This window comes from Triturus cristatus, chromosome 3_2 (assembly GCF_964204655.1).
Source record: "Triturus cristatus chromosome 3_2, aTriCri1.1, whole genome shotgun sequence".
Lineage (NCBI taxonomy): Eukaryota > Metazoa > Chordata > Amphibia > Caudata > Salamandridae > Triturus > Triturus cristatus.
In genome coordinates, this window is record NC_140584.1 from 1,066,301,757 (window position 1) to 1,066,315,668 (window position 13,912).

The 13,912-nt window shown below is 42.5% G+C and overlaps 1 protein-coding gene across 1 annotated transcript in view; it reads left to right on the top strand.

The window, feature by feature from the left end:
* The window catches only part of LOC146859134 (uncharacterized), a 2,052,335-nt gene that overhangs the window by 92,691 nt on the left and 1,945,732 nt on the right, over nt 1–13,912 (top strand). The window contains exon 12 of the mRNA XM_085649806.1: nt 9,687–9,806. Within this exon, the coding sequence (XP_085505932.1) occupies nt 9,687–9,806 (120 nt within the window). The remainder of the gene's footprint in view (nt 1–9,686; nt 9,807–13,912) is intronic.

A 13,912-nucleotide genomic window follows, 5' to 3' on the forward strand; every position in this document is an offset into this window, starting at 1 on the left:
ATATAGAAAGTACAGAAGTATGTAATATGATCATACTTGATACTAAATACAAGTTCTGCCCTGCCTCCGAGCAAACACCGCAGCCAGCTACCGCAGCGTGAAACATAAGTTAAGTGTTGCTACCAGATCAGTATTGACTGACAATGATCAGTGTTGCACGGCGCCTTTCTCCGCAACTCTAATAAATTCTGTCGCATTTAGGGCTGGCTTAAAAGGTCGGCCTATTTTTGATATTTCCTTAAAAAACATATATTGAATGGGTTTTGGCTCCACCCTGAGGAGTATTACATTCTCCCCACATGTAGCTAACTATTTGGTGTAAAATTCCACCTATTATGGACCGCTTGCATTGCTGTGCATGTGGGACTATGTTACATCTCAAAGGTACACTCAATCATTGCATGCTGTATTTGTTTTTAACTTCTATGCAGGTGGTGTGTTTTAACGTATAGATGCACTATATACAGAAAACACTCTTTTTTGTTTTAGTTTTTTACTGCTGCAGGTTTTCAAGTGTTAGAGCGAAGAGTCAAAAGGCTGGCCAGACTATTGGCTTTACCAATGCTTGTTTTCTACTGCCGTTCCATTTTGTCCTACAAACATTTTGTTCAACTTCTGCACTGATTCTGGTTGCATAAACTGGCATGTACCACTGGCAGTCTTTTTGTTGCCTGGGGTATTTACCACCAGCAGTAATGGACTATGGTGTGGTATTATACCACCTTTGGTAATAATGCTCCGGAGCAAACATCAGAGTTTTCATCCTGGTAGTTTTATCGGTAGAACAGAAATGTGCCTCCGGCTGTATTTTTTCTGCTATAAGCGCCTGGCCTGCCACTGGGTTGGCTAATAGTTTAGCAAAATATATTTACGTAGCTGAAGGAAGACACATTTCTTCGTTAACACGTAAGTGTATGTTTGGGCGTGTCACTTCTTTCTGGAAATAAAGGTGCTAATTATATGGTTTCTAATTATAACATCACTTAGCGGCTCTGCATCAAACCCTGATGAAGTCATACCTCAGCATCTACAAATTGCACAGTATTATTAACAGTATTTAGGCTGGTTCTTACCCGATTATGACACACAACTTTAATAGAAAGGAATTGCATATCTGTAACTAAAAATGTTGATGTCTGATGACTAGGCTCATCATTTTAGACTGGGTTTGCAAAGGATGTGGTTAATTCAATTTGTCATCAATTTATAAAGTAAATGTGATAGTGGGTGTTTCTGTGCTGGGCGTATAAGCTGATGTGGGCTGCAGGTTCAGCTCTATAAAGAACTGAAGAGGCCGATTACTAGACAGAATGCAGGAGAGGATGGACCTTTGGACAATCAAGGCTGGGGATCCAGAGGAAAATGGACACACACTGAAATGCTAGGTGGGGAATGAAGCAGGAATTCAATTTACTGTGATAGGGAACAAATGTCAGTGGAGGGTAAGGGTAAACTGCTTTAAAGAACAAATGATCACTGTACAACATGTATGCGGAGAAAGAGGTAACATTGGGGTCACACGGTTGTAGAGGAAAGTGAAGTTAAATGCATCAATAGAAGGAAAAGAAAACTGAATCCCCGTAATTTGTTAAAAAGGGGAATTTGGACATGCAAGAATAGAATGCAAAGGGGATTTTGATACTTGGATGAGGCAATCATAAGCACATGCTTAGAGAGGGAGTGGAAATGGGATAACATAGGACTGGAAAGAGAAGCACATAGAGGGTGAAGAGTATTAAGCCACATGAAAAGATGAGATAATTAGAATGTGTAGATGTGGCAAGAAAGGAGGAGGCAAACACCAGACACATTAGGAGGAGGAAAGAGAAATCTGACACTTGCATGGATTGGGACGAAGGATAGAACATCTTGAGAGTAAGAGGCAGAACCATTAAGAAAGAAAATACATTGTAAATGCATAGACAGGGAGTATGTGGATTGCAAACACACAATGATAGTCAAGAAAGGGAGATTAGATGAAAAAGGGAAATGTAGGTAGAGAAAAACAGACTTGGATATAGGAAAAGAAATAAGAGGACACCTTGGCAGTAGAAAGGAAGATTTAATTGGAAGTAGGGCAAGAAAAGCAAGGGACAAAGGATGTACAGAAAGGGAGGTTTGGATATAGAAACTTGCTCTTGGGTCCCCTAGGTGGGATCTTCACATAATCAAAAGGATTGCTCTAATAGTCCTTTGAGTTGTTATCTGTTAATCTATTTTACTAGATGGCCCACCCCTGCTACAAAGCTCCAATTTACACCACATCAGCTTTCCTACTCACAGAAGCAGCTGCATTGTCCTCTAGGACATCTATACACATCTATTCTGGGAAGCTAGTTAGTCACTGGTTTGGGCGATCGCAAACTAATTTTAATCCAGCTTGCTCTCACGTGGCACAAAGTACACTTTTTTTTACATTTACTTAACTTCTATACTTATCAAAAATGTACTTTCGTCATAAAACTAGAATTGTAATAATAAGTAGAAATTCCCTTTTAAGGGCATTTCTAGTATTTAAGCTGCATATGTGACATTTAACTCATTTTCTGTGCAAGTTTTCCCTGATTTTAGGGGAAAGTTAAAATTACCCAACTGGGTGAAACTAGTTCTATAGAACATGTTTAGGTATACAGCACAGCCACTGTGCCGCTGAATCACAGTAAACAGGCTACAGCACGATCAAAAAGATTGGCCATAAAAGGTAAAAAATCTAGGGAGACCATGCAGAAGAAGGCAAATTGCTGTTTTACCAGGCAAACTGTTTATTGAATTTTGTTTGCTAGATTTTTATAGCGTGAACTTGACCCTAGTGGGTATCAGAGCGATTTACAAATTGACAGAGAGCAGCGTAGTGACAACAATAAAATCATTCACGAAGAAAAACAATGCAGGATATAGGTAGTGCCCAGAGAAGGGAGGGTACACTTTACAATTTTCAATACTATAGGAGATAACTCAATAAAAGCCAACATATCATAGACAATAAAACTTTCGGTTCAGGAGTGACAACAAACTGGAGGCTAGAGTCAGGAGTGCTAGGTTTAAAACACTGCAGTTGCCGGCGAGAGTAGTCATGAATATGATTGAGGGAAGAAGGGCATAGAGTATCTAGGGAAGAAATGTGTTCATAAGGAGTGCTTTGACTGCTTTCTTGAAGGAAATAGTTGAGGGATTCATTCTGACTTCAGTGGCCAAGGTGTTCCAAATTCTTGGGGCCATCCAAGAGAAAGAGCGGTTGTAACTTTTCTTCTTGTAGAATCTCTGTGTTTTCAGAAAAAGGCTGTTAGAGATTCTTGATGATCTAGAGTTACCAGAAAGTTCGAGTTTCTGAGCAAGATACCTAGGGGCTTTGAAGTAGAGGGCTTTATGTGTCATACAGGCAATTTTTAGCTGGATTCTCACCTCATATGGGAGCCAGTTGAGGGATTTCCGATCAGGGGTGATGCGGTTGTTTCTTTTTGAGCCGTCGATGAGTCTTGCAGCAGCGCTGAGCGAAGCCTTTTAAGGAGCCAATTTGGATCTGGGCGATCCAGAAAGGGTTGCACTCCCATAGTCCAACCTGGGAATCACTAGGGCTTGCACATCATGCTTGAAATCGTGGGAGTGGGGGTGTTTTGGAGAAGGGTTTTAGTTTTCTCAGAATGTTCATTTGGTGATTTGCCCCTTTTGTGGCAGCACTGATGTGCTTCTGCATGTTGAGGTTCTTGTCGAGAATTACTCCCAATGATCTCGCTGAATCAATGACCTGTAGAATGCAGTTAAGGGCTGTAAGATATTTCAACCATTCTCTGATGACAAGTGATTGGTTGGGTGGGGCGATTAGCAGGAATTCGGTTTTTTGAGTATTTAGTTTGAGGTGATTGGATTTTAGCCAATTTTGAGTTTTATGTAGAGTTGTGTTGAGGGAACTGATGTTTCCTGCAGAGGCAACATTTAGGTAAAGTTGGGTATCATCAGCATACATGTGGTAGTGGATGTTGGCTAAGCTCAGAAGTTCCGTTAGAGGCTCCATAAACATGTTGATGAGAGTGTGTGAGAGTGAGGAGCCCTGGGGGATGCCTAATGTGACCGCAGTGGCTTGTGATAGTGAGAAATTAACCTTGACTCGTTGAGTCCTGTTTTCGAGATAGGAGGTGAACCAGTTAAGGACTGTTCCTGATAGCCCCATGCGGTGTTCCAAGAGGGCTAGTAGGTTGTCATTCTTAACCGTATTGAATGCTGACAATAGGTCTAGGAGGATTAAGAGACATGATTGTTTCTGATCCAGCATTTTTAGTGCATGGTCCACTATGTGTATCATAGCTGATTCAGTGCTGTACCCTGGACGAAAGCGAGATTGAAAATGGTCTAATAGTTGGAATTGTTAGATATGGTTACAGAGTGTGATGTGAACACAGTTTTCAAGGAGCTTCTCCAGGGTAGTAATTTTGGAGATAGGTCAGAAGTTGTGTTAGTCAGTCTGATCAGTTGTTGATTTTTTTGGGATGGGAGAAACATGACCAGCTTTTAGGCCGTCTGGGATAGTGTCTTGAAGGAGTGAGGCATTAGCAATCTTGGTCCAAAGTAGGAGTATTCAGGGTAAGATCTCCTTGCAGAAATTGGGTGGTAGAGGGTCATTTAAGTGTTTTGATGGTTTCAGCGATGTTAGAATCTTGAGGATGGCACTTACCTCAAAGGTTTTAAAAGAGTTACATGATGTGTTGTTTTTGGGTAGGTGCCCAGTGGGACATGAGGGAACTGTAGACCTGGATGCAAAAAGGATGGTGTGAGGTGGCAGAGTACCCTATTCCAAGGCCGCCTGCAGGTCCTTGCTCATGCTTTCTATCTTTTGAAGAAAGAAAGAGGTGAATTTCTCACAGTTTGGTAGCAGACTAGATCCAGCGGGTACGGATTGGGTGCACAGTTCGATTGGCCTTTTAAAAGCTCAAAAAGATTTTTGGGACGATTACTGGCTTGATCTAGCTGGTTTCTGAAGAAATTTGCTTTCAAAGTTCTGATGCTTTTGTAGTATCTATTCCTCATCAAGGCATAGGTATTCACAAGGAGCATAGAGCGGGGGTTTGTGAATTTTTGACTGACAGGTTCGAGGCTGTGAATGCAAGCGATGCCACCGCCTGGTCTACTGGGTCTGTCCAATCTAGAAATTCCATGGTTAGGTGGGACTAGTATGTCAAGGATAGGAGAAGAGGAGGCATTTAGGCAGGTTTCAGTCAGAATAAGAAGGTCAAGATCATGTGTGAGGATCAGGTCAGCAATATCTCCCGCATGTCTTAAAGCTGGTCTGCAATTGATGAACATGCATTTTGATGAGGTTTGAGGTGCGTTGGGGTAGATTGTGTGAGGATAACTCTCCTGAGCTTGTGCTTATTGACCGTTCTAAAGTTGTGCCTAGGAGCATTATGAGGGTTTGCCGATGGCATGAATTTTTCCCTGAATATAACTGTTATCAAGGTGAGGAGAGTTATATGACAAGAGGAGGGTTTGGATATTGTTGTTGGTTTGAAGGTCTTTCCATCTAATTGGTCATGTGGGCGCATTGGGGTAGGGTCTAGTTCTCCATCTCCCTTGTATGTGCGATGTGGCCGGAAAGGTCAGGGTGGAGGGGAGTTGTGTTGGAGATGAGGCGGGAAGTTGTAAGGTTGGTCCTTAGCAATAGTATTAAACCTATGATTCCTATTAGGGAACTGAAGGTTGTTCATCTCTGTAGTGAAGTTAATGAGTCTATGTAAGTCTGCTTTGAGTTCTTGCAAGGTTTTTGAAATCTCGTCCAGTCTGGATTCAAGTATTCTATAGGGGCGGGATGTCAGGTCCTGAAACAGTGGGCAGGGGGCCAAGAGGGAGAACACAGTGGGTTGGGATGTTGCAGTACTTGGTGAGAAAGCATAAGGGACAGTGGATAGGATCGACGTTAGTGGGGGGATTTCAAGAAATGGGAGAGAGGGAGTGTCAGTGGCAAGTCATTGGGTGTAAATGGGGGATCAGCAGTCAGGGGAGACCAAGGTTGAGGCGGGTATGGGGGTCAAGGGTATAATCGGGGTAGTTTGACTTTAAGCAATAATGAATCCCAGTGGGCAGTCAACAGTCCTAACATCCATTGCCTTCAAGGAGCACAGCTAATCCAGCCTGTGGCTACAAGGGGCAATATCGACAAACAAATGAATCAATCTGATCTGAAATTCACATTCACGCCATCAATTTAATCTCTTGCTTGTTTCTATTTGTGAGATACTGAGTTGTTGGTTGAGTGGGGGGTGACCTGAGTTCATGCAACAGCCACAATCCCTGTCAGGGTGAGCCACAAAAGAGATTACATTAACCTGTGCTGGTAGCTTGAAACAAAAGCAGTCAGGCTTAACTTAGAGGAAATGTGTAAAGTATTTATGCAGCACACAAACAGTAACTAAGTGAAAACACAACACACAAAATTCCAAACCAATTTAAAATCATAGAGCCATTTTTAATAAATCATTTAACACCAAAACGAAAATTAAATTAGTAGAACTGGAATGATGGATTTTAAAGCGTATGGTAAAAACAAGCAACTAAAAGATCAAAGTGCCAACCGCTAACATCTGTCACACGAGAATGGGTCAAAGTAAGAAAATATGGCAGACCGTGGATACAACAATGGATTGGGCTTATCTGTGGATCTAGAAGAAAGTTTCAGTAAAATGTCCTGAGAAGGTGGAGTTCAGCGGGGCAAGGCTGCAGGTTGTATCAGAGAAGAAAGCGTAGACTTCAGGAAGCCACTAGACAAAATCACAGTGAAGATTTCTAAGTTTGGAGTAAGCCTCTTCTTCGAAAGTCAAAAATCTACAGCTGGACAAAGCTGGAGGATGTAGCCGACAAAAGTTTCAGGAGGTCGGATATCCTGTTGGCAAAGGACAGCTGAACAGGATTTGCTGCTGCAGGTAAGAACATACTGGAGCTGCCATGAAGTCAGGCCAACTGATGATGCACCTTAGGTGGATAGACGGGCAGGTTGGTCTCGGTCTATTCTCAGTTCTCGGAGCCGTTTTTGGCCCAAATTTTTGTAAGCACCAAGTTTGGGATTTTGGCTATCTGGGTACCTTTAACACCACCATTAAGGGTCCAGGACTGGAGGGGTACCATTTGGGGGGTTAGGACTCACTCCGGCTGGGTCCAGTTCTGGGTTTAAGATGGTTGGAGCCTTTTCTGGCCTTGATGGTCGGTTCAGGAGACCAGCCAACTTCCCCTTGGAGTCACTCTGGTAGTCCTGGGTTCAAGTGTTGAAACAGGGCTCAAACAGCATGGCAGGCCTCTGAGGGTGCAAGGCATGCTCCATGCAGCAAAGCAGTCCTTCCAGGTGCAGCAAAACAGTCTTGTGAATAACACAGCAGGCCACAGAAGCAGGCAGTCCTCTGAGAGTCCTTCCCCAGGTGCAGAAATGGAACTGAAGAATGAGCCTAATGGTCCTATTGTTATACCTGATGCCTTCTTTGAAGTAGGAGATGTTTCTAGAGATTTCCCTTTGAAGTACTTAAAGTTTCCTGCTTCCCCTGCCCTGGCTCCTAGGTAGCGGCATGAATGATGCAGGAGTGACAAGTTCTTTGTGTGATTGTTGAGAACAGCTGATTCATTTGCAAGTGGGGCTATGCCCAACTCCTCCCGTCTCCCCCAATCTGCCCGTTGATGGCCCATCCAGGCACACCTAATACTTCTATTGTGTGGCTGTCTGGGAGGAATTAACAAAGTCCAACTGTCATCTATGCCCAGTCATGTGACAGAGGATCAGACTGCAGTCACTAAATAGGGCAGGAAAATGCCAACTTTCTAAAAGTGGAATGTTCAAAATTTTAACTTAAAATCTGACTTTACCATTGAAGAGGGTTTTTAATTAGAATTTCTTAGGCACCAAACACGAAAATTCCACCTGTTCCTACTCAAAAGTTAGGCCTCATGTTAGTGATAAACGAATTTAGGAGTTTTTCACTACCAGGACATGTAAAACTTAAAAGTACATGCTGGGCCTTTTAATTACAATGCACCATGCCCTATGACTTACTTAGGGCCTACCTTAAGAGTAATATAAATTAACCATTGAATTTTATGGTTCCGGTCACAGACCAGGCAGTCAGTAATGACCATGCGATTGAAACAGGCCTTCTCATTTCCCAATTTGGAGATCCAAAGGAGTAGCAGTGCAAGTTTGAAAGAGTACCAATATAAGGAATCCCCAGCTTCTCATGTATGCAAAAGTGTGGACTAGATGGAGGGAGTCCTAGCAGTCACCTACAAAAACAATTCTCCTACTGTTGGATTTTTGTGCAATTTCAGTAACTCCCAAATGACAGGCTCATAGGTCGAAACTGGGGCGCACTAATGTTAGCTAATTTCTAGGCTAGGTAACACTAGATTGTTTTCCACCTTTCTACCTAACTCAAAAACAGCTCCCACACACTGGTTTAACAGTGTGTGGGGGCTGGAAGCATGCACTTTTATCTGTTTAGTGATGCGCTTGTGGGGAGATGCTGAGAAGCCTTAGAATGGCTAGCTACAGGCTACGCGTCAATATATTTAACAAATTGTTTCATTCAATAAGTTGTTTGGTGTCACTTTTTAAATAAACTTCTTGGTGGAAGAAAATCTCCTACCCGCTGCTGAGTTGGGGTTCATTCGCTGACACCCACTTGCTCAGTGCCATATAGGGGATGGAATAAAATCATTTTCCTGGGCTGCTTCTAACTCCTAGTCTCACATACATCCCAGTTCACACCTGATTCGTGCAAAAAGGATCATGCAGAGGTATGAGGTCTCAGAATAGTGCACATAATAAAGTAACAAGGACAAATACAGCTCAATTACATTGTTGGTTACTAATTTATCCACTATGACCATTATTATACGTTTGCCGTCAATGCTGGTTTGGCAGGAGCCTGAGTTTCCTTTGAAATGATGTTATAAAACATGCAGTATTATTGCTTGCAGTAATACTACGTTAGTTTCTGGGTCCAAATGCCCCATGACAAATCTGGAGGGATTTATTCTTTTAAAATGTCCCAGAACTGCAGGTTTACATGTGGAAATCGGTGTGTTTAGTAGTGAATTCCACGTGTTAAATCAGATTATATAGGGCCCAATGGGTAATTCCCCAGTAATACTGCACCAGAAATACCAGGTGTCTCATAACGGAGGCCTATGTATTGTTTATAGTAAAGCACAAAAAGATTTCTATATTAAGAATAAAAAATAAAAATAACTGAGAACAGAATCGACTAATGTTGATGCTGCTTTCAATTCGTTGTAATTACTTTTATACCTCTATTTGCTTTTTATGGGATATTCACCTATTTATTAGTCCCAAGGGTTCCCAGGGACCCGAGATGAAGTAATGCTTCTTACTTGCTTTATTAACTTCCAAGATGTATTTGATTGTAATCTGTGTCTTTTTTAATATGGTTTTACGTATATTTTATATTTCCGCAGATTTTTTTAATGTGATTTACTTTTTTCCCATATGTACCTTATAGTTCTGTACTTTTATGATCTGTAGTTTTAACGGATCGAATAAAGAAATTGATGGATGGATTGAGAACAGAATCCATTTCCTCGCCCTTTATTAAATGAAGGCCCAGCATGTTTACTCCTTATCCGCTGCTTAGAATATCCTGTGAGGTTTCCAAACATGAGCTGAGGAAGCCCTGTGTTCCCTTTCCTCCCTGCAGGAGTTGGAGCATCAGCTGGCTGGGATCCTGAGGGCCAGCTTCCAGCAGTGTCACACCATTGGCGCTCAGCTGCGGCTGCTGGAGGTGTTTGAAGGCATCAGTAGAAGAGAGTTAATAAAGGTAAGGTAACATCGCTTCTAGGGGCTTTCAAAGAGCTGGTCACGGTTGTCTGGTGAAACAGAGCCACAAGGTCTGTGTTCTCAACTCTTCTGTGTTCTGCTGATGAACTTTGACCTGATGTAGCCAACGTGACCAGAAATGGGTTTTGCACCGTGAGGTAAAATTATTAGGACCTTTGAAAATGCGTTGCAACTACTGGATTTTTCTTTGGTCCGTTTGGCATGGGAGATACCCAATCTCTCCCCCCCACACAGTCGTCTCTTTCTGCCCCATCCACCATTATATTACATTGACACTTTCCCTCTCTTCTGTTAAATTTTTCCCTTCACCCGTCTCTCGTCTCCAGTACCTTTTATGTTAACCATGCTCCCAAAAATCCTTTCCCTCCCTTCTCTTCTCCCCTTCCTTGTTGACTTTTCCATTTGCTCCTTACCCCTTTTTTTCCTCTTTTTTCTTCCTCTGTCCTACATCCTATCGCTAAGACCCGTCTTCATCACTTCTATCAACACTTTAAAAAGAGCGACCAATGCAAAAAATGATCATTTGGCCTGGGTCCTCTCGAGTCTGAACTTTTTCTAAAATCTAGATATTCCTCGGTGAGCTTCTATTTGGGGCAGGCTTTACAGCGCAGCTGTCTGCGAGGACTATTGTTACTGAGCAGGCTTTGGTTCCACCCAGAGGTCATTACTGTCTCACCTCATGCTGTTGGCTGTTTAATATATCATTCTGCCTTTCAGTGATGCTTCCATTGGAATGCATGAATGAATGAATTAATTTGATACCGTGAATGAATCGCCCCAACTGGGGTATCTCGGTGCACAGTCAGTACAAAAAGACTAAAACCTAATCTAAAACAGTACTGTTTTTAGTGCTTTTTTAAAGGACAGGTTCTAGCAAAAAATTGCAATTTATTCCAGAGGGTAGGGGCCAAATAGGAGAAAGATCTTCCGCCATATCTAGCTCGACGAATGCGAGGGACTGACAGTAACTCCTTCTCACTGGAGCGCAAATTCCTAGCAGGATGATATCGATTAAGTCTTTGCCAAAGATACTCAGGACCTTTGCCCAGCCGGGCTTTGTAGGTTAAGCAGCACATTTTGAATATTATCCTATTCTTTCCTGGCAACCAGTGAAGAGATATTAAAAGGGGAGCAGAGGCCATTATAGGCAGTCGATTGCAAATCAGTCGTGCCGCTGTGTTTTGCATGACCTGCAATTTCGACAATAATGACTCATTGCTAGAGGCCAATAGCACATTGCGGTAATCCTGTCGGCTCACAACAAGAGTCTGTGCCAAGGTCTTCCTGGCAGATAAGGGAAGAAGTGGTAATGCCTTCTTGAGCAAACGTAGCATGTGGAAGCAAGTGCCCTTTGTAGAGTCTATTAATCCTACTGCTGTTTGTCACCTTCAATTCTGTATCTCCTGTGCATTTAATACAAAGCAATATTTTTTTGCTACTTTTTATAGCATTGGCAAAGCTATTAGGGCTGGCTTTAATTTGATCAAAAGCATTTTTACATGCAAGCGAAGTAAACCTAATTTGTAAATGCCTTTGTTTACATGGGTTGGCACAATAAATCCAGGCCGGCTGGCTTTGCTGATGCATGTTCTGAAAGTGGCTATTGGTGCACTTGTAGGATAAGTAGAGGGATTGAAATGTATTAGTGTTAGGAGGGTCCAGGACAAAGAAAGGTTAATACAAAGGACTTGGGTTTTTGCTTATATTTCAAATTATCTTTGAACCACAAATATTTCACCAACTATACACTGAGCATAGATGTTTGGAGACTGTTTTTGAAGTAGAGAAATTTGGCTTTGTAATTTTAAAATGCATTGTAGACCAACTTACAGTAGTTAATATTCACTGAATTAACATGAAATTGTCGAAACTGAACATGATGATTGATTTTTACTTTGTGTCTGTTTACTTTACGACTCCTAACTTAACGTCCGCACTTGGGACAGAATTTCCGCACCCGGAGCATACTCTCCGCACCCGGAGCGTACTCTCCACACCCGGACTGTACTCTCCAGCTAGGGCCGTACTCTCCGGCTCGAGCCGTAATCTCCGGCTGGGGCCGGATAAAGTGTAATCAATGGGCCGGATTGCAATTTTTAAAACAAGCATTTGCAATGCAACAGGTCTCGCATTTGCGAGAGTTTGAGCCATTGGCATTGTAAATGACAGCGCCTTTTATTTATGTGTTGTGAAAACCTGCAAGTGGTGCGTAAACCCTGCTTGCAGGTTTTACACATAAAACACATAAATGAAAAGTATTGTCATTGTTCATCACTTACAAACATTTTAACAGTCAACCTGAACACGTGTGTACTTATTGTCAGTGGTGTGCAAATTGAGTCATGTGATTGGTTGTTTGAGTGTTTCAAAGGAGTGTCTGATTTGAACGCTCTGGCTTATAGTTTTATTTATTTTGCTTAATATAACAGCTGTGGTTCAGCACCCTGAATACTTGTGCGACTGCTTCGAGGCACTGAATACTGGTGACGCTGAGCTGTAAGGTCAAGGCAGTCACTAGAGTGGCAACATTTGATACATGCTGTTTTTTCATTGCCTCTAGTGGCCGTGTGCAGCAGCATCTTAGGACATAACCCTGTGGGTTACCCTTTTTTTACCGAGCTATTCCAGTGAAAGCCGCTGGGGGTGAAACCACAGCAATGCAGCTGTATCCACGTGCCTGGGATGTCAGTCAGGTCATGTTATGAGAGATGGGGGCAGGGGAGGTCACATCCACCTGAGGCGCAGGGCCCATTCGGCAGTGCACACGCAGGTCGCAGGGCTTTGGCAGGGGCCACAATTAAATCATCAACGCGCTAGTGTGAGATGGAGAATTGAGTCCAAATGGAGTGACCCTGTGGAACAGCGACGTGCAAACCCTTCTGCCTCTCCAGTTAGCGCGGCACGTCGCTGAAACAGTATTTAAAGAAATTGCCACACCCGACACACAACATTCATCAAAATGTTTTGCTACCTGTTCGATGCTGATTGCAAACAACTTTTAATTGGCATGAAGTGGCATTTAAAATAACGCAAAGAAGGAAAAAATTTAACATTTAAAATACATTTTTTATTCTTACAAATGCTGTAAAAATGTATAGATATATATAAAAAATGGAATATGCTCAGTCTGCTTGTTCACTAATGCTCTATAATACAAAGGTGTTTTGAATCACGTTGTTTTTACAAATGTACCATAGCTGCTTCCATACAAAGTAAAATGTAGGGAAAAAAACTCCAATTACCAAAAATATTTAAAGGAGGGCATAAACACAGGTCTTTAGCTTCGTTGATAGTCTGTGGCAATTCTCCAATAGTAGCGCTCCCATTCATTTTACAAAAGTAATTTGCATTAAAAAAAACAAGCGCGGTCGCGAATGTTAAAGCGATCGCGCTATTTAGACAAGTAATGTCAGGAATGCAGCTGTCATCCGGCCGTGCTGCTGCTCGTTCCCGAGCTCCCTAGGCTAGGGAGTTAACGTTTAGCAAGAAGGCGGGACATGCACCCACCTTTGGCCAATTGCGGGCTTTCAATTTTTGAAAGCCACACGCAATGGCCAATCACTTCAGCTTTTCAGCAAAAAGCCACACGCACAAGTTTGCTGAAAAGCTGAAGTGAGGCCAAGAAGTCATTTTCTAGCGCAGCGCATGTGCGCTGCGCTAGGCTCGACCCAAAATGGAACATTAGGAATGTGTGATAAATGGTAGAGGAGGTCATGAAAAACAGTTTGCGCGGGGAAAAGTGTACGGCCAGACACTACATCATAACCCAGAAATGTTTTCTCCTTTGCATCATGGTACAAGCAGTGCACAATTTGTGCTCTCCTCAGTGTTGACTGCACAGCATGAGTGTATGGGCACTGCCTGAGTGAATGGATGAGTGCATGAGTGGTGCCTGAGTGGAAGGTTTGGTGGAAGGGTAATGTCTGGGTCATTTAATGAGTGTAAGTATGAGTGCAAGAGTAATGCCTGGGTCATTGGATGAGTGTATGGGTAGTGCCTGAGTGAATCGATGAGTACATGGGACCTACCTAAGTGAATGCTAGAGTGCAAGAGTAGTGCCTGTCTGATTCCATGAGTGCATGGGTA